The sequence below is a fragment of the Pseudonaja textilis genome, chromosome 2 (assembly GCF_049901715.1).
Source record: "Pseudonaja textilis isolate UNSWEBS1 chromosome 2, rPseTex1.2, whole genome shotgun sequence".
Lineage (NCBI taxonomy): Eukaryota > Metazoa > Chordata > Lepidosauria > Squamata > Elapidae > Pseudonaja > Pseudonaja textilis.
This window is the reverse complement of record NC_141991.1, coordinates 109,838,009-109,861,972: the sequence shown is the minus strand read 5'-3', so window position 1 is coordinate 109,861,972 and position 23,964 is coordinate 109,838,009. Positions and strand designations below refer to the sequence as shown.

The 23,964-nt window shown below is 40.7% G+C and overlaps 3 protein-coding genes across 3 annotated transcripts; 1 reads left to right on the top strand and 2 right to left on the bottom strand.

Moving 5' to 3' along the window:
* Positions 1-466: 466 nt before the first annotated feature.
* Positions 467-8,089, top strand: RAC3 (Rac family small GTPase 3). The gene is made up of 6 exons (XM_026701879.2): positions 467-842; positions 3,798-3,869; positions 4,963-5,080; positions 5,678-5,740; positions 6,034-6,193; positions 7,110-8,089. Exons 1-6 carry the CDS (start codon positions 808-810, stop codon positions 7,238-7,240), a joined length of 579 nt encoding a protein of 192 aa, XP_026557664.1. The 5' UTR covers positions 467-807; the 3' UTR covers positions 7,241-8,089.
* On the bottom strand, positions 7,934-12,608 carry DCXR (dicarbonyl and L-xylulose reductase). Its single transcript, XM_026701877.2, has 8 exons — positions 12,531-12,608; positions 12,324-12,421; positions 10,532-10,686; positions 10,005-10,047; positions 9,654-9,753; positions 9,496-9,560; positions 8,935-9,052; positions 7,934-8,331 (listed from the first exon to the last, which is right to left on the bottom strand). The coding sequence occupies exons 1-8, from the start codon at positions 12,577-12,579 to the stop codon at positions 8,228-8,230; spliced, it is 732 nt and encodes a 243-aa protein (XP_026557662.1). The 5' UTR covers positions 12,580-12,608; the 3' UTR covers positions 7,934-8,227.
* Positions 12,609-13,971: 1,363 nt separating this feature from the next.
* RFNG (RFNG O-fucosylpeptide 3-beta-N-acetylglucosaminyltransferase) lies at positions 13,972-23,954 on the bottom strand. The gene is made up of 9 exons (XM_026701876.2): positions 23,751-23,954; positions 21,121-21,822; positions 20,144-20,192; positions 19,269-19,371; positions 18,811-18,964; positions 16,398-16,483; positions 16,147-16,312; positions 14,973-15,058; positions 13,972-14,850 (listed from the first exon to the last, which is right to left on the bottom strand). Exons 2-9 carry the CDS (start codon positions 21,601-21,603, stop codon positions 14,784-14,786), a joined length of 1,194 nt encoding a protein of 397 aa, XP_026557661.1. The 5' UTR covers positions 21,604-21,822; positions 23,751-23,954; the 3' UTR covers positions 13,972-14,783.
* Between the last annotated feature and the right edge of the window lie 10 nt (positions 23,955-23,964).

The window sequence follows — 23,964 nt, the reverse complement described above, 5'->3', positions numbered from 1 at the left end:
AACAAAACGGGCCGGTGCTGACCTTGGACCGGGTTGTGCTGCTGCTGCCTGCCAGGCGGGCCGGGCCGGGCCGGGCTGGGCCCCGCCCAAATTCTGGCCCAAGATCCAGTCCTAACTGCCTCGCCCTCAGCAAGATTTGCGACAGGTAGAAAGGGCCACCCTTTACGGATTAATTAAAATCAATTACTTTTAAAATTAATCAAAATCATAAATCCCCGCGCCGCCAACAAAAGGGACTATTCGAAGCGCCGAACGCATTCGTGAAATAACCCAGGACTGGATTGAAAAAGCGTCTCTTGTTGCATTCTTTGCAAGCCCGCTCTCACTAATGTCGCCTCGCCCCGGGAAAACGGCGCTGGCCCGCCGACCCAGGGCAACGAGCAGCCATCCCCTTCCCAGCGCTAGGCCCCGGCGGAGGGCCAGCACGCGCGCCAGTTGCTAAGATACCGCCGGGCGGGGGGGCCCTTCCCAAACTCGGCTGCTTAAGAAGCGGAGAGAGACGCCGGGATCCCGGTGGGGGCGGGGGGCGGGTGGGAGCGTTGCTCTCTCTCTCTCTCTCCCCGCCCGCCTCCTCTCGCGCGGCTGCTCTGGAGAGCGAGGGGTCGCAGGGAGGGGCCCCTGGACTCCCGCTCTGCCTCCGTCCCTCCTCCTCCTTCCCCGGCCCCGCCCGGCTACGGTCTCTTGCTCGTTCACTGCGGCTGCGGGGCGGCATCCATCGCCAAGGAAAGGAGAAGCGCTGAGCCCGGTGCCGCCGCCGCCACCGCCGCCTCCCTCCCTCCCTCCCAGCCCACCGCACTCTCAGGGCAGATGCAGGCCATCAAGTGTGTGGTCGTGGGAGACGGGTGAGTGCCGGCGGGCACGGGGCGGGAGGGCTGGAGGTGGGGGTGGGGTGGAAGGGGTGAGGGCAACGCTTTGGCGCTCGGCCCATGTGCTTTGCCTGCCCGCTGAGCGAGAGAAGGTAAAGGGTGGGGCTGGGCGAGGAAGCGGGGATGCTGCCGCCTCTTTCCCCGAGGAGGGGGCGGTGCGGGGCAGGAGGAGGAGGAGGAAGGTGGCATTCATCCTTCCCTTCGGGTCGAGCGGGAGCACGAGGCCGGGAGCAAGCGGGGAGGCGAGCTTGAGCTGGAAGCGCTGGGCACACACGCCCATCCAGCTCCTGCCTGGGCGCCCTTCTCCACCTATTGTCGCAGAAGCCACCCCTTTCCGAAGTCTTTGCCTTGCTAGCGACGGACTCCATTCTCGTTCTCCATTCTTCTGTTGCTCAGCTCTTCAGCCCCCTCCACCTTCTCTCTGCTGCAGTCTCAAGGGAGGTGCTCCCCCCCCCCAAAAAAAATAAACCTGTTTTGCTGGGTCCCCCCTTAGCCTCGCCATGCGGTTTGATAAGGCTGCTTTCTCAAGCAGCAGCTGCTTTGATCCCTCGCCCTTCACTCTGTTTCCTGGCCAAGAAGCACTTGAACCCTTGTCCCCAAAGACCTCTGCCACTGTAGGTGCCTCTTGGAGTGGAATGATGATTCATGGTGCACCCTGTCCACTTTGCTTCCAGAATGATGGGGAAAAAGAGAGCCGATGTCCAAATAACTAGGACCAGGACTAGCAGAACTCCATCCAGTGCCCAAACCAAGTGATTCCAAGTTCTGGCTCTCTTATCTGATTCCCCTAAGGGTGGGAGGGTCGAATGTACTACAAGGGAAAGGATGGGTGAAAGGGGTTTACTAGACTGATGTGTCTAATTAGTAGAGAAGAGAGTTTTAAACTAGATCACTACATCCAGAGGATGGCAGGGGCATCTTGAAGCATTAAAAAGCTTTTTTTTTTTTAAAGGGAAGGTTGGGGGTAATTTTGTGAAGTGTCCCTGTGCAATATCTACAAAATACAGCAGCTTAGTCTGTAGAGCTGCTGGAATGTTGGACTTGAAGCATTCTGGATTCCTGTGCCTGGAGACCATCCTTCTACGAGGCAGAATGAAGCAGCTATTTTGCAGCAGTGGGAAAGGGCAGCAAATCACATCTTAAATTTATTGTGCTTTCCTGCTAGGGCAGGGGAGGGACTTGTGGAAGTTTCCACCTGTGGTTCCAGAATAATTTGAACAGATTTTGGACTCTAGCTGTACAGCATAAGTTTGCAACATGTGTTTGGAGGGAGGGGGGAATTGCCATGTGCTGCTGAGTTTTGAGCTTTAGATCCTTGCTGATTAAGCTTTGGGATAGTCACTGCCATGATTCATGCTAAGCAATGATCTGCTTAATCGTGGTTTATCGTTGGATTGTTCTGTTGGTGGTTGGATGATGCTTAATTATGGTTTATTTGATAAACCATTGATTATGACCTACAAATCATAATGCCTGGATCACAATACATTAAATGAAAGCCAAGCAGTCACAGATAAGCCTGACTCCTTTGTCTCTGTGTGGTGGAATTCTATTCCATAGGCTTATTTTGAAGAAGAAAAGACGTAACCGGTTTAGATTTTTGCTGTTAAGGTGCAGTAAGTGATAAAGCTGTGAACTACTGCTCAGTTTGCATCTGAGTTCAACATCTTATCTATCTACCCCTCTAATGTGTGACAGGTACCTGTTCTCACTACCCTCTAGTTCAGGCACACTGCTCTGATATGAAATTACCTAAGTTGTGTCATTCAAAAGTTCAGGAGTATACACAGAGCCCCCTCCTCTCATTTACTATCACTATAACTACCCCATAGGATAAGCTGGGCCAAGACAGACTACCTGGCCCAAAGTCACCATGGGAATTTTTGTGGCTGGGCCAGGTGGTCTTGAACTAGAGTCATCCCTGGGCCAAATTACTGCCCAAATCACTGCATTGCATTGGCATGTAATATGGGAGAATATATGAACATTATTTTCAATACTCAGACGCTCTATAATTGGCCACACAAGGGGAAGTTCTCTAAATTATAATTCAGATCCTTAATCTCAAAAACATATTCCTGGCTCAAAAGCAGAAGTGAGAGCAAAATTAAGCATTGACACCCTCTCTTTTACATTTTGGTTTGCTAAAATGCTGGTGCTAATCTCAAGACAGTCTAGAAACAGCATTAATTGCTGGGGGAACAGGGAGCATTGAAAGATAAATAGCAGGGAGTAATATGTTTGCCATCTTCTGAATAGCTATTTTAGAGACATTCTCATTCTAAGTATGGTGTTCCAGCACTGTTTTCCTGCCAAAAAGCACTCTTTACTTGCCAGCATGTGGCTGACATAATCTTTGGGCCAAAAGTATGGATTTCTACCAGTTTAATTATCGGCTCTTCCAGGACATAGTAAGAAGAGTTCTTGAGATAAGGTTACTAGTTAGTCTGCAGCATAAGGTGAATATTAAGATACTCTTGGGTTAATAATTCAGAATTTGAATCTATTACATTTTATTCCTCTAATTTTTAATCTAACTGTGCCCTGGTAATTTAAATAGTAGGTTTTATGAGTATGTTGGAAAGAATCTCTGCAAAATATACTTTATCATCCATTACCAAAAGAGAGAGAGAGAGAGAGAGTGTATGTATGTATGTATGTATGTATGTATGTATGTATGTATATATATATATATATACATATACATATATATGGAAGGAATCAGTAGTAAAGTATACCACATTCAGACTATCTGATGACAATGTGATAATGATATTTAGATGTGATTTCCATATATGGGATGCAAAGAAACTTGGGTTAGTAACCTGAGGTTTAGTGCTATAGAGGGTATCTGTTTCTCCTCTAAACTCTAAGATTTATTATCTTACTATATTTATTGTGCTTAATATTTTGCCTTTCATTTTTTTTCAGGGCTGTGGGAAAGACCTGTCTCTTGATCAGTTACACGACAAATGCCTTCCCTGGAGAATACATCCCCACTGTGTAAGTACTGTGGGAGAAAGCTTGGGTTCGAGGAGAAAAGATAAATGCAAAAGCATAGTGATTTGAGCTCACTATGGGAGGCCCTTCAAGCATGGGCCCTTCAAGTGTGACCAAGTTCTATACAGATAAATAGTACACTCAATCATGCATTAAGAGTTTTGTGTGGGACTAAGCATGTACTTTCACCAAGAAGTCAAGATCAGCCACAATTCCATAGTACAGGTTCACATATACGTAAAGTGCCCTTGGGTAATCACTGCAGATGAGATGTTTGAGGATTTATATTATTTTGTGTATAAGCATGTATGGTGTGGAAATATTATGATGTGACAGAATGCATGCTGGTTAAAGCAATTCCCAGGATTGCCCTCAAACAGTTTTACAAAATAAACATTTATAAGATCCAGTTTATTTTCTTGCTTTAGCTGCCTTTATTGCTAGAAGACAGAGAGAAAAGGGTCTTTTCAAGGCATATGCATCTCCACATAATATTATTGCATAACTTGTTGGTGTAATATACAAGTTAAGTTTGAGCTCATTGTCACTCTTAAGAAACTTTTTCTGCAGTCATTTGAAAGTTGTCTTTTCACAGAGAATTTAATGTGTCAGTATATTTACACAGCACTATCTAATCCTGCGGCCAAGTTGTTTGTAAAATTTATCAGAGGTCCTCTTCAGTCCAACATTAAGTTTTCTGCTCACTGGATCTGGTTTTCTATTTGTTCCACAACGGGACTGCTGTTAATGATCAATTATTGTCTCCGAAGAAATTATTTTTTAAGCCCCATGTAGTACTAGCTTACTATAAAAATCAAAAAGAACAAAAGTACAAAAGGCATTCAAAAAGCACCATCTTGTAAGCGGCTTACATAATACAGAAGTGAAAACCATGTTTTCCACTAGAGCTCAATCTTAACTGCTTGTTGTTTGTACATAGAAATTGTGCTGGGAATTTAGTAAGCAAAAGTAATAAAAATATACTTTTATTAAAGTAGAATATAGTGACTTTTCCTAGTTGAGAAAAGAGAATTTGAGTTATCTTGAGAATGTACTCATCTGACTAAACCACTGCTGACAAGACCCTTTGCCCTAGATTTGATAACTATTCTGCCAATGTCATGGTAGATGGAAAGCCCGTAAATCTGGGCCTTTGGGACACAGCAGGACAAGAAGACTATGACCGACTGCGACCACTTTCCTATCCCCAAACGGTAAGTAAGGGGCTGCTACAAGGAAAAGGGGGTCCTGCTATTCTCCAAAGCCCCTGAAGGCAGGACAAGAAGCAATGGGTGGAAACCAATCAAGGAGAGAACCCATCTACAACTAAGGAGAAATTTCCTGACAGTCAGAACAATTCATCAGTGGAATGACTTGCCTTCAGAAGTTGTGGGTAATCTAACACTGGAAGTTTTTAAGAAGAGATTAGACAACCATTTGTCTGAAATGGTATAGGGTTTCCTACTGAGCAGGGGGTTGGACTAGAAGACTTCCAAGGTCCCTTCCAACTGTTATTCTGTTAAGTGCTGGAGTGTAGTTTAACTGGGTTCCTTCCTTTCTCAATAGGGCCTGTTTGTGCAAACTCTACAATAAACCCATTCCATATTTCATAAGAACCAGACCCAAGCAATATCAGTTCCAGCTAATTAAATGTCAAGATGACCAGTCGTATCACGTTTTATAAAACCTGGGATTTCAATTTTTGTGGAATGATGTTGGGTTGGTGGAAAACAAAGATTTGACATGGCATGAAAGAAAAAGTTTGCAACCTTGATTATTTCATATGAACACTGTTGCTCATATCCTTATAGGATGTTTTTCTCATCTGCTTCTCACTGGTGAGCCCTGCATCCTTTGAAAATGTCCGAGCGAAGGTAATATTCTTTCACACTGAAAATTATTTTGTAAAGAGCGACATTCTTGCTATTGATTAATAAATGATATTTTACTCTTAGTTGATGGCAACAAAGAATACTTCCAATAGAGGTGTAACCCAAAGGAATTTGATATGGAACACAATCCATCCTCCCCCTCTTTCTAAGGATGACCAGGCTTTGGTCAGCTAAAATGCAAGAAATGATTATTTTATCCTGAAACCATTATCTGCCGCTCCATCCATTTCTTATTTTAGTTATCAAATGAATTGACAGCTCTGTCTTACTTGTAGTGGTACCCAGAAGTTCGACATCATTGTCCTAACACACCAATCATTTTGGTGGGCACCAAACTGGATCTGAGAGATGACAAGGACACCATAGAGCGGCTACGCGATAAGAAATTGGCTCCCATTACCTATCCCCAAGGTCTGGCCATGGCCAGGGAGATTGGTGAGTCTTAGGAACAGAAACCAGAGCAGGACGGAGCCACGCAGCCCCTTTTTTTGCACCTTATGGAGCTCCTTCCTGTTAAATATTGTTGGCATGTTGGCTGAAAAAATGGTAGCTGGATTTCCATTCTGTTGCATTAGAAACACAATTATAGTTCAGTTGATCCAACTTGTGAAGAATCTCTTATCACTCTTTCCCCAAACAGGGAAAGGTGTTATCCTTCATTTTCCTTTCTGTTAGATTAAGTAGCATCTTTTCTTTTAAAAATGAATAGTGGGTATATTGATCAAAAGAAAAGGGGAGAGGGGACAGGAGATCCATTATGAAAACTGGTGCAAGCTTTCGAGATTCAATCGTTCAGTAAGTGAGATGGAAGGAGAAAAAGGTGAGGAAAACAAGAAGCATTGGAATCGTGAAGTGATGTTCAGAACAGTCTGTTTCCAGAGATAAGACATCCTGAGAAATTCCAAATTCATCTCTGTTTGATTTCTGGCCACACTGATTAAGCAATTCTAGAGGTGATCTGGCAGTTTTTAGGGAATAAACCACAAACCATTTTCTATTCTGGAAGAGGTATTTCCAGAAAACCGCCAGACCACCTCTAGCACAGCTGGAGCACTATGGTCTAGAGAGAGAGTAGAATGTTTAAGGCAAGGGCCTTCAAACTTGGCAAGTTTAAGACTTGTGGACTTCAACTCCCAGAATGCTTGAGCTAACATGACTGGAGGAGGAATTCTGGGAGTTGAAGTCCACAGGTCTTAAAGCTGTCAAGTTTGAAGAGCCCTGGTTTAAGGGATCCCTGTCGTTTTCCTTGTCATGCCTTTTTAAAAGTGAAATAATAAAGCTTAATAATCTGATGATGTCTGCAGAAAGAAAGAAGCCTAGTTCCTAATTCATTTATGCCCTTTCCCTACAGGTTCAGTGAAGTACCTAGAATGCTCTGCCCTTACCCAGAGAGGCCTCAAGACTGTCTTTGATGAAGCCATCCGTGCTGTGCTCTGTCCTCCACCTGTGAAGAAACCCGGCAAGAAATGCACTGTGTTCTAGAGCATTCCTGAGTTCCACGTGTTATGGATGATTCTTCTGGAGTCCGAGGAGGAAGAGTTTGTCGGGTGTTCCCACAAGGGGATGGCGGGGTCCCTCATCATGTGTGAAGTCAGTGTTTTTTAAATGTCTCTTTAATTTAACGTTTTGATGTAAAAGGGCCGCATGGGAAAAAGAGGAGCTCGGTGCTATCCCACCCCCAGGGTGGAGCCATGCAACAAATGCATTCTCCATGGCTCTCTGCTAGGACATAATTCATGAATGAAAGGAACAGCCCCTTTCTTACTACTTCTCTTGGTGCTAGAGCATTGTGGTGGGAATATATCGTGAACCCCAGGTGCGGCAGGAAAGACAAATGAGACACAGGTTGAACAACAAGCCATTTGTGCTTTATGAAGTGGGACACTATCTAAGCCAATAGTCAGGACCACTCTTGTGCTATTCAAAGCTACCACTGCCTTTCAGGCCATTAGCCTGTTTGCTGCTCCTGAGTGGTTTGACTAATCATCAGATTCCCCTAAAGATGGGGAAGAGGTAGGTCTCTTTACCTTGTCCAGCCTCTGCAGAAGAGGGCCACCTGGGAGGAACCTTTCCATAAGATTTGTGGAAGATGTCAAGCGACTCCTTCCTTTTGACAGGAGTGATGGACTGGGGGTTGGGTTAGAGAGAGCTTTGAGGGATTTAGAGACGGGTCCAGTTTTTAATCATCGTGTAGTGATGAGCTGAACACTTTATTTTATACAATAAACATTTATCCATAAGTAAGTAGTGTTTTAGAGTCATCAGCTGAAGGAAGAACATTTCATCATGCCTCTTCCTGTTAATTGCATTAAAGAAGATAAATTCTTTCTACTACTTTATTGATTTATTTGTATATCAAATTGTTCCCTTTTATGATCCTTCGGTGTTTTGAAAAAGACTAAACTGGATAAATCACGGAGAATTGGGCTATTCACCCCAAAGGAATTTACCCAACGAAGTATTGCTATTCTAGGTGGAGAGGAATCCTCCATCAATGGGCAGTGTGGCACCAGTGGTCATGTTGCTTTGGTCACTCAACAAGAACAGGATGCCATTTACCACATCATCCAGTTCTGTAAAGATAGATGCAGGAATGTTGGTGAAAGCAATTGCAAAGGCAATCATGTAGAAGACTTTCACAGACAGGAAGGAATTTCCCATTCCTGAAACCAAATGATAGTACCTACCCTTATCCAGTCGGCAATACCTAACCCTGATAGCTTTTTCTAGCAATTAAATTCATAAATTCCTTTTCACATGAATAGATGCAATATTTTTGTTGTTGAATTGTCTGTAATTGGTATGATACTGATAACAGAGAAATCAGGTGATATGGTCAGAGATAAATTAAATCTCTGATAGGAAAAGACAAAAACCACCCTTTTCTAAGAAAAACACTTCATTTAACTTTATCTAAAATGGCTTAGGACTTGCTATGTAAGGAATGGGGAGAGCTCTTCTCCAGAAATGCAATCTATTTCAGCTTCACTATCAATTGGGAAACTATAGGCCTTGATCAGAAGCTTATACGTTCCAAATGAATAGGTTCTTTAAAGCAGCCACAGCACTGGTGCATGTTTCTCAGCTATTGCTAACCACTTTGCCTCTGTGATGTTTCTAGATCTCCAGAGACCTTCTCTTGTCCTCTGACACAGGATGTCCGTGTTCTAGATTACCTGCAAATTTTCCCAATGGAATGCGGCTAAGCATAGGTCCAGATTTCTGGGGATCACTCCAATTTAGGCGTCCCATGTTGGTCATGACAACTGTGGGGTTCACACAATTTACCCGAATCTTGAAAAGTGAAGAAAGGCAATACAGAATGAATGCATGGTTAGACTAAGCACCCAGCAGATACATACTCTGTCTTTAAAGGAGGCACGGTCTAGAAATGTTGATGGTCTAGAATGCTCATTAATATTGGTAATCTAGAATTATCATTCCTCATCACTGGCCATGTTGGCTAAGGTCAAATGGGAGTTGGAATTCAGCAACATTTGAAGGATCACACATTCATCCCTGCTTTTTGAGGTTACAACATTTTAATCAGCTGGCTCTCTTGGTGAAATGTATCACTGGGTCTTCCTGAACCCTCTTCCTTCAAAATAGGTGTTCATTTTTTTGCAGGTTTGATTTACATTAAGCTCTACACAGTCACCTAAGGACAAAATCTTTTATTTTTGTTATTGTTTCTCCATTGTTTCATCTTATCTTGCTCTTCAGGCAGAGGTGCTTACCTTATGGGGGCCTAATTCCAGAGCCATTGACTTTGTCAGCATATCTAAGGCGCTCTTGGTTGCACCTTTAGGCAAACAGAACAAAATAAGTGTATTAAAAGCTCCCCTTTCTTCCTCTTCTCCTTGCTTTTGCGTTACTTTCCTGCAGTGATACTCACTATAGACAGTGTGATTTAACATAGCCCGTTGGGAAACCTGGCTTGAAACATTGACAATAACTCCTGGTGCTCTCCTGGCAATCAGCTTCTGGGCAAAAATCTATGACAACACAGAATTTATCAGACATTTTTCATTTGCAATTTAATGCTATCCAGGGCATCAATGTTAAATATAAAGAGAGTTGTCAAAGCAGTGAGGTGGAGATTTATTTCTGAACAAATGCATATAGGATGGAACCACAAATCCACCTTCCTTAAGACAATAATAATCTTCCAATTGTTAATGGAAGTTTTTGACTAACTGTTTCTACAATCCTACATGGTCTTTCCAACATCATGCAAATTTCTCACCTGGGAGATCTGTAGCACAGCCCGAAGATTGACACTGAACGATCTACAGGTATATAAAAGGAAAGTCAGATTAAATACATCAAGAAAAGCCAATGCAACAAAATGGAAAATTGCTAGAAGCCCAAAGTGCAGGGATTGCATACTAAAGCCCAAGTAGTCTTCCCCATCCCATCACCAGTTTCAGAAAACAAAGGAATTATCAGGTTGCTAAAACAAGTCTGCACTTTTTTAAAATCAAGGACAAGAAAAACAATTGTTCTGCAAACTAAAGCAAATTAACATCTGAAGCTCAGTTTTTATTCTAGAAGAACATTTTATTATATTTACCCCTCAAAGTAGAATGGAAAAGGCATAAGGTTGAAAATCAGAACCTACAGCAGTGGTTTCTAAAACCAAATTCTCACATTTCCCTTTAATTATCTGGTATTAATTGTGGGTCCTATTTTATTTAAATTTTCTATTTTTTACGTCTTTTCTTTGGCCTGGATTATTTCTTTGTTTGCTTGCCGCCCCCTCACCGTGATTACCTGTCAAAGGCTTCCTTAGTAACCTGTAGCAATGGCTGCAAAACTGCTACAGCAGCATTATTCACTAACAAATCAATATCTTCCACTGTGCTTAGTGCAGCCTCTGTAGCTTCCCAGTCTGCAAGGTCAACACACAATGTCTGGATGCCTGGGCACTGAGGACAGAAGTAACATTAAGGAAGATAGGGGATTGAAGCCGATTACAAACCAGGGGAGTTAGGACTGCTAGTCTCAAGTGACTTTTCTTAACAAAGAATACAAAATAAACTTTACCAGGACAGAATACTGATTTCAAACAAAGGTCCAAAAATGTAGTTCCTTCATGAAGCTTGAACTGCAAGGATATTTTCATGCAATATTCCAATTTTGGTTTTGATACTCAAAAAGAATAATTTGGACATCTGTAATTCTAATTAGACTCTTCTATATCCTGCAATAATCACCTATAATAAAAAAAGCATGCCCTTGAAACATGTTTTACACTATGTGAAGAATGGCAGGTGAGTACAATTTCCCTTTTCATGGCAATTCTGTGAGAAAATGATGAGAAATGCAAGAAATAGCTTATTTTTAAATCAGTGCTGTTCTGGGGACATAAAATGGGCCTTCTGATAGTGGTAGCTTTTGAATGACACTCTCTAGCAAGCCAGGCACAAGATTTTAATCTATAAAACCCAGGCATTTCCAGATTAGGTCAAGCCATTTTATTCCCTTTCTATGCCAGACAAATGTCCAGAAAACAGGGTGGAAGTTAATTTGCTCTTCTGTCTTTCAGTACAGCCTAAAGGCTAGAGCAGCTGGTAAAAAATGGGGAGATCCCTGAAGCTTTTCTGTGACCTTGGTAGGACTGCTGCAGATTTTGTCTTAAAAGTATTTCAAATGTTTGGGTAAAGGGCAAAGGGAAGGAAGTTTATAAAAATGGCTAGGACCAGTCAATAATCTACTCTAATTTTAACTGGAAGAATTATTCCTTCAACAGCTATTGGCACTGGATACTCTGATTAATTGGTTACCCTGAGGCATGATAAATATGTAGTGAGAAGACAAGGGTGGAAGGTCTGCTTTTGCAATGGTTAAAAATCACAAGCCATGCACTTGGCACACATGAGTGGTGAAATGTATCTGCTTAGGAGTTACAGTATCTCATGATCTGACCATTCTATTGCAGATCTACCTCAATTAGTTGAGATCTGGCACCTATAGGGACTTTTCAGACATGTATAGGAACATGCATCTGTGATATATAAGGACTTTTCTTTTTGAGGGTGGGCTAACAAAAATAGGATGCAATTGGAGTGTAGCTCCACTCACAGAAATGAACAAGCTTGAGGTAATAAGGGCCCTATAGAATGAAATTCAAGATTTATCTAAACCAGTGATTCTCAAAGTATTGTTTACTCTTTCAGGGGGATGTCGGAGTATTCTATAAATAACATTTCTCAGTTTTAATTTATAACATACTGCACAATGTTATAACCCACACAAATCAAAACTTTTGGGGTCCTCAACCACTTTTAAAAACTAAAGAGAAACCCAAGCTGAAACCTTTGAGAACTGATCTAGTCCAATATGTAGAGACCCCAGTGGAAAAGCTGTCTCATATCACTGTTTCCCAGAAGCAAAGCCATCCTTCCTCTGAGCTAGAAGGCAACCCCCGGTCCCCAGGCCTGACGCTCCAGGAAGAGACGATTTCCCTTCGGCCAGAGGAAAAGCGAGGGTCGGGCCACGCAGAAGCCAAAGAAGATCCACAACTGGCCACAGGCTGAGCAGGCAGGAGCCACGCTGCCTCTACCTCTTTTTGCAGGCTCTCGAGATCTGTCTGGGTCCGGCTCACCGCCACCACCTGAGCCCCCGCCTGGCTTAGCCGTACCGCCACAGCCCTGCCGATCCCTGCGAAGGGGAGCACAACGTTGTTGCACGGGGTTAACACGGCGGCGGGGGGGGGGGTCGTCCCCGAAGCGCCAGCATTGCTCCGGCGGCGCGGCCCTGGGGACTCTACCTTTGCCTGCACCCGTCACCAAAGCGCGGCGGCCAGAGAAGCACTCCATCCTCCGCGGTGGCTGAGCTTCCAATCGGCGCTGGAAGGGAAGGGGCGGCGCCCGAAGGGGCTTCCACAAAGGAGGAAGGAAACCCTCCCTCTGCCGCCGCTGCTGCTTTCGCCCCTCTCCTAAACAGCTCCTGGGTGTCCTGTTTACAGTCCCGCCCTAGGACGGGAGAAGAAAAGGGAAGGGAAAAAAAATCCAGGCTTCTTTTCCATGCTCCGTCAGTTTCTCTTTAAAGAAGAAAAAAAGAGCCGGGTCTATTTATTTATTTTTCTTATATGTATCCACGTATTCATAACTATGTTTTTACTTATACCTATTATCTTGTAAGCAATTGACAAACCAAATAAAATAAATAAAAATAAATATTGGGAGCCCCCGAGCCCGGCTTCTGGCGTCCTTCGGTGCACCGGGTGTAAAATCGCATCCGGCCAGCAGCTCCTTTGTCTGAAGGGGAGGTTCCCGCTTCCTTGTGTCGCCATGTTTTTTTTCTCCCGTGGACGGTGGAGGAATCGAAGAATTTCACGTATTGGTGGTGTGGGTCTCTGTCACAAAATCGGGGCCATGCAAGGCTTCTTGTATTATGATACCGGCCCATTGCAGGCTGATAAATATATAAGTGCTGATGAATGTATCGCTAACTCCATTTGGAGTTAAATACAGAGTAACAGAAAGTAATTCAGTAAGAACATTGATCAATTTTCCACAATTAAGTCTACTAAATGTTCTGCTCTGGAGGCGGCCAGTTTTGAACAGCTGACAGCCCGATAGTGGCCGTGGGCTTCAGTGATATTGAATCCCCAATGTATTCCTTGGAGGAGGGGCATTAAGAACTGCTGTACCTAATTTCATGTGTCATTTTTTTACTAAGACATAATAAGGATGAAAGAAAAATCGAATAAGGAAAACATGAGGAAAGTATCGTGAAGGTCGCCTCTAAAGAAAAAAGCAGCATAAAAACAACTTGTCACTACTCAAAGCTGTATCCTGACCAACTCAATTCTTTGCAGCAGATGGATGTGCATTACAATCAAGCTTCCATCTACACTTTAAGTTATTTTTAACTTTAACAATCTTGGTTTCAACTTTTGCATTTTTCTGTGCCTTGACTTGATGGCAAATACTTGATTTCAATTTTGGATGTCAAAATAAAATGTCCATCAGCTGTATCAGGAATGCCCAGCAGAAACAATAATACATGCAGCTATCATTATCTCCAAAATGAGTTGTCAGTATTGTTACATTTTTCATCAGGTGGTGCTCACAATCAGAACTGGTCTGGAGCTTATAGCATGTCAGATAGGGCATATCAGACAATCCAGTGCAATCTAGATTGGGTCATAAAAGCTTTTTGATGAATGCTGATATATTTACAAGAAGGATTCTGTACAATAGTGGTGACTCAGAAATAACTTTTATTAAGTGACCAAGTCTATCATGAACTTGTGGAAAACCCTCAAAAAACCTCATGATTCATCCTTTTACAAATACATTTGCTAAAACTCATGTTCTCAAAGATCCATTCTACTGGATGTTGGTTGGGTGTATCACATCAGGAAGTCTAGATGCAATATAATATTTTAAGATTCAGATGATGGCCCAGCCAACAGAAATATCTATTTCAATATCTTGAAACAATTCGTGGTTAGAAAATATTGAAGACCAATCACTTGGGACTTGATTGTAACAGTGGAGAACTTCTAAAAAGGTAAGAAGGAAAGCAAACTTTAAAAGGCCATGAAGGAAAGAGGTTCTGGTATTGCGTAGAACAGAGAAATTTCTAATATTTCTACTGTGGTTCCACAGGAGTACAGTTGGCAAAGCAGAATTAACAAAAATACTTTGATTATACTACCTTCCCAAATAAGAACACTTGTCCTAATAACACAAAAGCTATGCTTTGTTCCAAACATTTCTATAAATGTCTTTTTATCAGCCATATTGCTACAGTGCCAGACTGCAGCTTTACTTTGAAACTGTATTAATACAATGTAGGAAAGATTATGGCTCAGCAAAGATATATTTAAGATTCCAAAAGAAACACTGCAGATATTATTTATAATGTGCACCAGACCAAGGTTCTCAAGTATTATATTGGAGTGTGGCTGGTTTATTTGGGATTTGCTTTGTCTTTCTTCTTCCTCCGATACGTAGCTCTAGCTATTCATTTAAAGAAAGCTGTGTAAGAGATTCACAGGAAAGGGGAGATGTCATTTCACTATTACGGTAGGGCACCACAGAGTTTCAGGGTAGAGGAGGCAGTGAACAGATTTGAACCTGCAAAGAATAAGGTAAGAAGTTATAGTCTAATCCCGCAAATATATTATCCAGCTATTTTCAGTTTTCATGTTTGAATTTCTTAACAAGTAGGATAGAGGTTTAGGACATAATGTACACACCGAGTTGGATCTTGTTGTATACTGAATACTTCACCCACACTGACAACGTTGCGTTTATTCTCAGGGCCACCATAACTCAAGGTAACCTAGAAAAAACACACATTGCCCACATATTCAAAACTGCACTTTTTAGAAAGAGTTAATTAAAAATTGGAACACATTCAAGTCCTAAAACTGAATTCTACAGTTAATATACTTATCAAGGGTTGGAAATATATTACAGTCTCTCTAGGATAAGGACCAACTGAAACATCTTAGTTGGGGGAAGGGGAAATGAATAAAATCCCACAACTGCTGCTATCAGGTTAAACAATCATTAAACTATTATAGGGGGGAAATCCTTTTTTTTTAATCTCCTTATAATAGCCATCTTATTTAAGGGAAGAAATCAAATATTTGTTTTTTATCTTTGAGTGTACATTACTGGATGTGAAAGTAAGGCCAACATAATCAGGATCAGTTTTTAAAATACAAGTAATCCTTGTTTAGTGAACATTTGGTACTGGCAATTTGTTATTAAGTGGCTAGTAAGGGAAATTGCTACGGTGCTTATGATTTTATTTCAGCTTTCCTTTCCAGGACAGATCTGTGAAGGTAATAAATGTGAGGATTGGTTGTAAAGTTATTGTTTCATCGCTGCTGTTACTTGAACAGTTGATAAACAAGGCAGTCACTAAACAAGGACAAGGTATTCATAAAATTGACAAAAGTTCCCTGGAATCCCAGAAGTATAGCGTTTATGTTATTTTTCTTTTAAATATTGCTAGATGCTATTTATTCTTTCTCCCTTCATGGATCACTGCGTTGTCACTTGTTTTCCACAAATAGTATTCAAATAAGTATACAAATTTGACACTGACATTTAACTTTTCCCAATTGTTTTATGCACATCTTCAAAACCTAGCCTTTGCCTCAACAATAATTGAAGAGCAAGTAACTCTTATTGTTTACATTTACTTAGAAAATGCCCATCATTTCTTCTCCTTGTTCTTCCCATTGCCATGAGAGAAATTCACAAAAGGCTTTTATATTTTGATTGTACTACATCAGCACTGTCGCGGATGACAAACTTGCAGCATAGTCTCAGGAAGAAACTCCCATGAAACAGACCTTTTTAAGGAGGGAACAGGAGGTAGGGGAGGCAAGATGCTTAGTTTAGGAGAGTTGTCCTTACTTGTCTGAGTACAGCTCTACCACGCAGCCGCTGTAGGTTTTCCAGATGAGAGTGAAATAAAGGGCTGTGTAACAGTTTCACTTCCAAGAGCCCCTCAATGATGTAGCCAACGGTGCAATCATCAGGGAGGCGAATTCTCTCTGCAGTGCTGATGAAGCTGCCAAGGCTACAGAAAGCAAAAGTCAAGGAATGAATCTCTCCTTTCTTCTATTTGGGCCACAGGTGGGAGCAAGCATTCCAACTGCACCTACCTAGCCCATGGGCTCATCTTGAGGGCCAGGCCTCTGCTGATGCAAAATCCAGCACCACCTGTGGCAAACCAGAATTTTGTAGTGGTCTAGCAAAATAAATAGAGATGTGTTAGAACAGCTGAGCATTCTTTTTGTGATCAACTAGACATCATCAAATCTGACTATTAGAAAGCCTCAGAAATTGTTCGAACTTCAGGAAGCCAATCTTAAACCAAATTTAAATTTGAAGAAACACACCAGACTTTCTTTGTGTATAACCAATTCTTCATATAGTTTCAATGAAATTGGTTCAAGAAGACTTATGGAAGCAGATATGTATACGATTGTAATCGTAATACTATTTTCTATGGCTGTAGAAAAGAATCAGAACAATTAATTATAGAGAAACAGCCAATTGTAAGTACAGGGATGAAAACACAACCGTATCTATACATTCAAAATTGAATTTTGTAATTTGTTTAAAATATTAAAAACTGCACATTTCTTATTTCACATTAAAGGGCTTAGATCTTTTAATTTCTTTTGTTCTGTAGTGTTAGATATTTACAAATATATGTTGTCTATAAGTTGCATAATTGCCTAATTACTAGAAAAGGATCATTATTTCCATACTATGCTCTTTACTGTAGGATACAAATAAAAAAGATTATTAGACTTGCTCAGACATGATAGCATCATCTGATTTTTTTCCTATAATAACAGCAAAATATATGTTAATTTCTATGCCAACAAAGTGGGCTGTGTTTTTCTAGGGCAATCTTGTAAATAAAGCTTTCAATTTTATTAGGCGCTATGACTGGCAGTGAAGGATGGAGAAGATGGCATTTAACCTAAACCAAAACGATTGAATTGCCCTCCTCTAGTGATTATTCTGGTGTTTCTGCTGGATATTATTCTTCCATCAGTTTACTCATTTTGGTTGCAAGACATACAGTGCTCACAAACCCTAAACTGGACAGGCAGCTCCATTGCTAAGTGGCTCCTAGTGGTAAATCACATGATCATGACTTTTCTTTCTGTCTGGAGACAAGAGTAGTTAAGTTTCTCACCTTGGGCTTTTGTTTGCCTCCAAATCATTCTATTTTGTACAAATCAAAAGCAATGTGATCACATTGGCAGTCTGGGGCTGGAATCTCTGCCCTGGGAGAGGAGAAATAGGAATGGGGAGAAAAAAGCAAGTAATTTTTTGTAGGCTATTTCTTCTTTGCCTGAATCTTTTCCACTGCCAGTGCAATTCCATTGTTTTCAATGTGCAGAAGAGCAACCCGCTTGCTCTCTTAAAATCCCTCTTTAATATGTCTGTCTGGGGAGGGGGGAGGAAATGCAGAGAGGCTCTCCTCCGTCACCTCATTCCCTCCTGCTTTGCAGAGCGGAGAGATTGGAGAAGGGATTTAGAGTACTGTAAGCTATTTGTATAGCATGTCTGTAGTTCTCATCCCTGGGCTGCTACCACAGTTCCATTGTTTTCTATGTGTAGAAGAGCAAAAAGGTTACTCTCCTGCAATCTGTTTCTTTCCAATCCCTCTGTACTGAAGAAGGGTGAGAAAAATCACGCTCAGGCACATGATGAGTACTGATTATAATGGCAATCACATGACTGAGGGACACTACAAAGGTTGTAAATTGGGTATAAAATTATTTTTCAGTACAGTTGTAATTTGAACAGTCACTGAAGACATGGTTGATAAGTGAGGACAATCTGTAATAAGCTTTTAAATGGCATATTGAGTGTTGCAATCCAAAGTGGGTAAGATGGAATTTTTTCAAAACTTAAGCTACCCACTTTGTTCCAAAAAATCTTCCACCCTACCTAATCCCAAATAATGCCAAAAACCCAGCTGAAATTTGCTAGTTCTAGTAATTTTAAGAAGGGGAGTCTCTGGTAGCACCTTTTGAACTTCTGCCTAAAGTACTGCTATCAAGTGCTTTTGACTAAGGGCAACTCCAATGGAAAGATCATAAATATGGTTATCATTTCTGCTTCTTATTCTGAGCTTATTAAGCACCTGGGTCATAAACAGAATCCAATTATGGACTGGTAAACTGGAAGGATAGATGGCAATTCTACACCTTGTTTCTGAAGGATGCAACCTTTTTATATTATTCACAACAGGTTATATTATATGGAGGGAGAGAGCAGTAAATTTAAGCCAGAGGGGAAGCACTGCTACTGGAAAAAAAAAATCTATCAGCAGTCAATTCAGTACAACAAAGGGAGCAATATAGTCTGAAACATCTGCAAAAATCAACTTCAAGCCATGCCTCTTAGGGAAGTGTTGCCTGCTCCCACACTGATGGGATAGAAAACTAACAAAGCAGGGCGAGGAATTCTAGATGAACGTAAACGTGCAAGATTACAAGAATCTGCTTTTTTCTCAATTCATGAAAACCAACAGTGAAAGAATCCGCTCACAGATCCATCATTCCGGAGATGGTCTGCTGCTTCAATTGGATGGTCCAGACTTGGTCTTCCTATATATATATCTTGGCTATGTGAAAAAGCAGATAAAAGACTCAGGAGGCTCTTCAAATTCACATAGTTGTCATCATCTACATGACAAAACCACCTGCAGAAAATGCAGAAAAGAAAATTGCAGTGGACGTCATAACAAAGATATAACAGAGCTCTCTTTAAAGAAGATCTCATTTTTCAGATCTATGCATTGCTGACAATGCAAATGACATAAGTAAAATGCCTGGGAATGGGGAGAGAACAAAGGGAGAAAATCTTTTCAACTACATAAAATTAGATCAAACACAACATTCTCCTATTTTATCTGCTGATCACAAGAATAGCAGATACTAATTGAGGAAGCCAAAAGAAAAATGAAAGTACTGTAACTATTTATGAAACAAGTGATTTCCACTTACTTTTGCCCAGACTCTAGAAATTTATCATATTCCACAGACATCTTGCAGCAGAGAGCTTGGCGGGTGTGAACAGCTGAGCAATTTGTATTAATTATATGATCCCCTAAAAAATAAAATTGATTGCAAAGGAACAAGCTATGTAGTTTCTGATAGCAAATATAATCATATTCATAAATGAAGAGCAGTCCTGAGTGTTATATCACATCTATTGTTCTATGCCACTCAGAGTCACCTTTGGTGAGATTGGCAGCTACATAAATATGATTAATAAATAAACAATTATCTAGTGCTAGCTGTGAAGGATCTGGATTGTGCATCAAATAATGTCATGCTGTAAGAATATGAAATGGAAAAAACAAATGGGCAAGCTTCTGAAGTTTTCACCAGGAATGTAAGAAAATTATTATATCATTTAATAGTGCTATAGTTTTTTTTTTACAATTCCATGTTCCACAACTATAAAGCTGCAACATATCTTACAGTATAGTAAATTAAGCGCTGCAAGTACTATTTATCATTACAGCTTCTGGAACATTAACAGTCTGAAGGAATTTAAAAATATAAGCATCAATGCAAAATTCTCAACGGAAGCAAATAAGGAAGCATTTCAAAAAGAAAATAATCTTTTTGTACCTAGAAGTGGAAATAACTGAGTGTAACATCATAAACAGTAAGTCTAACTCTGGACAGCATCTATTCCTTGCCTCTCAGGACAGGAACTGATTCCTGCACTCCTCAATACAATGTCTGAGCGAGGGATCATCTTTTTGCAAAGCATATGGTCTATATAATCCTTTCTCTGAAAGGACAGTGACTGGTAAGAGTGATTTGCATCTTATTTTAAATATAAACCTGAAAAGTGAATAACAGTTTACCTGCTCTGAGATGCAGCTCACGATCTTCCCCATCTGTGAATACAAACGTCTATAGGATACAAATCAAGAATTACTCATCTTCTGAAGATTTCAGAGTAATGTTATTGTTAATTTCAGTCAGAATGTTATATTGGTTTCTCACAGCCACAAGCAAAAAAAGGAATCTTTTTTCCCCTTATTATAGGTTTCAAGAGTGTTAAGCACATTATCTGAAAGGCCAGTGGCCCCCAATCTTTTGGGCACCAGGGACAGGTTCCATGGAGAGCGGCTTTTCCATGGACCAGAGGGGGCACAGTTTCGTGTGCTGCCTGTATCCTGCATGTGTGCAGATGGGGCTTTCTTGGTTTGCATATTCTCAATTGAATGGTACAACTACCATAAATAGCCAATTATGATCTACCTTCATGCAGAAAAACATGTCAGAATCAACATGCATGGATGCAGAAGTGATCTGATGCATGGGGAATCTGCAGAGTTGCTTCATTAGGAACAAGGGATGGGGCTAGTTTGAATAGCCTTTGATTTCTGCAATGTATTATTTACTCATGCCAAGAATTCCCTGTTATAGAGAGCTTCTAGAACTCTAATGTCATTGGGGAAAGGAGGAATATAAGTAGGTAAAATTATCTTTTTATGTTAATTGGATGAGATATTTAACTTCAACTACTGTGTTATCATAAAAAAAGAAAATATGCAATCATTTCCCCAAAGGCGCTTTTTTAAGGAGGAAACTGGACTTGCTTGCTTTTTCTTTGGAAAAAAAAGTTATCTCCTGAAAAAAAAGTATCTTTGGGACAACCATGACGTGGATGACTGAGAATCTCTATAGAAATCATGTGTTTCTCACACTCTGGTGGTAAAAAAACACTATGTTCTTTTAAACCTTTGAAAAATGCTTTAACATGCACCTTTATACATAAACTGTTAATAATAAATATCACTAAAAAAACAATATAACCATTAAATAGTGTTCTTACCTGACCTTTGGCCTGGGATATCCATGTTTGGAACAGCAGGTTTAGCCTTGTTTTATGATATTTCCTTGTGGTTTTCACAGCAATAAAAACATCTTTCAATTCCAATTTTTTCTTAGCAGAGATCTCAGCAGATTCTGTATATATCACATTGTGTGGCCTTTCATTTATCTTTCCATTAGGTTTCGGATGGAATTTACCTGTGTCTGTGACATAATGATTCCATTTTTCTAGTAGATTCTCTTTTGTTAAGGGCACTATATTGTCAATCCCAGCATCCAAAAGATTGGGGGAATTGAACTCCACCTGCTGAAGTGGGGTATCATTCTTGTTGAAAGTATTAAAAACAAGAGATGGATGTGGCCGAGGATAGATCTTAAATCTCCAGCTGGATTGAAATTTAGGAATCAGCAAAAGGAGAAGTGTGCAAGTGATAACTGAGAGCAGGAAGCATATCTTACTGAGCCTAATGCAAGAGAAGCTCATTCTTCAGCCCCTAAGGGCATTTGCCATCTTGTAAAACTGGGATATCACTTCCCAGTGATGATTAAGCCTTTGAAATGAAGCCCAATTGTGTAAAAATTATTGAAGTTGTGGGACTTTTATAGCTACATAGTATCATCTTTGTGGCATTCAATCATTAGGGGTTGATTTCTTTGCATACCTGGGCCTGGATTTGTCATCCTAAAACACAGAATTTGTGACCTGTTATAAGAGAGACAAAAAAAAGAAAAGAAACTTGAATGTTTTAAGTAACCATGAGATAAGAATCAAAGTGCCTTAAAATCATCAAGAAGATGGTTACTGTGGACTAACATGAAAATATATGAAACTACTTTATACAGAATCATAATTGATCTCTCTATTCCAGTATTATTGTGACTAATAACAGTTCCCATATCTTTCCAATTATCTGCATTTGTTTTGGTTAGAACTTTAGTGTGAGGGATACTGTTGAAACTCTGCGATTACAAAAGAAAAACTGAACATTATGCAAAAAACAGTGCAGTTTAGAGCTTTAGGTGCATTAATGAAAATGACCTTAAATAATGTTTCGGAAACATGCTGAAAGAAAGGGAAATATAATCAAAAAATAATTATTATGCTGTGAGTTTCTGTCACTTGTTCTATTGATTTAAGCCTACTTAAAAAGGGGTTTACAATATTTAATTATCATATATAATCTATATATACAGTCTACAGTACATTTAGTAGAAACTTCCTCCCTGAAAATAAGGAGATAAACTTAATTGCATTTTTGGATGATGATGCTTATTTTGGGGGAAATAAGTGAAACCAAATTAATAATTGAAGTTAGATGGTTTATTCAAGAGAAGAAAAAAGACTCACAGAAACTTTCTGTCTAGAAACATGCATTGTAATGATATACTGTTAGATCACATACCATTAGCGGGGTGTTGTTGAATTAAGCAATGGATAATATATTATCTCTTTTCCCTACATCTATTTTTTCTTCCTGATGCTCTCCCTTTTCTCTCTTATTGACATGTTTTCTCTTTTTCCCATCCAGCAGATTTCCAGAAAAACCAGATCAATCTTGCATAACCCTCTGAATTAAGTGTTTGCAAACTGCTTTTGAAATAAGGCCAAAGAATACAAGAACAAGAAGGCAAGAACCACATTGGCTATCATCCCTGCTTTATATTATAGATGTTATGAAATACATTGTAGAATTGCAGTTCATTCTGCCCAGAATCAGATGCATTAAATCAATTGTGCTTAGGAAACCTCAATAGGACAAACAAATGAAATTTTACAGATTTGTTTTTTAAGTGCACTGATGCCTTGGTAAATAAATCTTTGGAGCTCCCCACCAAATGTCAGTATGAGATCAATTAATATATCATTCCAGTAAATAAACAAAAAGTACAGCATATATTTCAAGCAATATTTGTACTTTTTTTCGGAAACCAACAACTACTCCCCCCAAGAACTTCTTGTTGACAAGAAGCAACAGATGGAAGCTAACTAAGGAGAGAAGCAACCTAGAACTAAAAAGAAATTTCCTGACAGTTAGAACAATTACTCATTGGAACAACTTGCTTCCAGAAGTTATGAATGCTCCAACACAGAAAGTTTTTAAGAAGAAATTGGACAACTATTTGTGTGAAATGGTATAGGGTTTCCTGCCTCAGCAGGGGATTGGACTAGAAGACCTCCAAGGTCCCTTCCAACTCTGTTATTCTAAAGGAGGAGGGTGACATTTTTACAAGTTGCTAGGCGCTGTAATCCTTGGATGATGATGATGATAAAATAAAAAGTCACTGAGTAAGAATTTATTCTTAAGTAAACTTAGATAGAATTGCGGCCTCAAAATCATTTTAAGGTCAATTGTAATTTCAAGCAGAGACAATTTAAAGGCCACATACTCAAAAAAAAAAGTCCTAGGGATCGTCCGGGCTTTTTCTGTGGGACAACCTGCCGTGCGGGGTCTCTCCGGGGACCAGGCCTCCCAAAGCGGTTGCCTCGATTCCTCACCATGGCAACAAACAAACACACACACACACACACACACACACCTACCTTGACCCCCTCCTCTCCCTCCCGCCCCGTGAGAACGCGACGGGAATTCCACCCCTCTCGCTCCCTGCCAGAGCGAGGATTTCACTTACCGGCAAGGGCCGGCTCCGCTCCCGCTGGCGGCGGAAGAAGCCGGGCCGGGCGCTTGGCTCTCGTCACGCTCGCTGACCCAGGCTTCGAGCCCTCGCCGGGCCGAATCAAGCGGACACCGGTGGAGGGGTGGGGAAGAGGGCGGTCGGGGAGGAGAAGAGAACAGGGGTTACGGTCCCTTTAAGGGCTTTACCTGTCGCCGGCTTGACCCGGTTA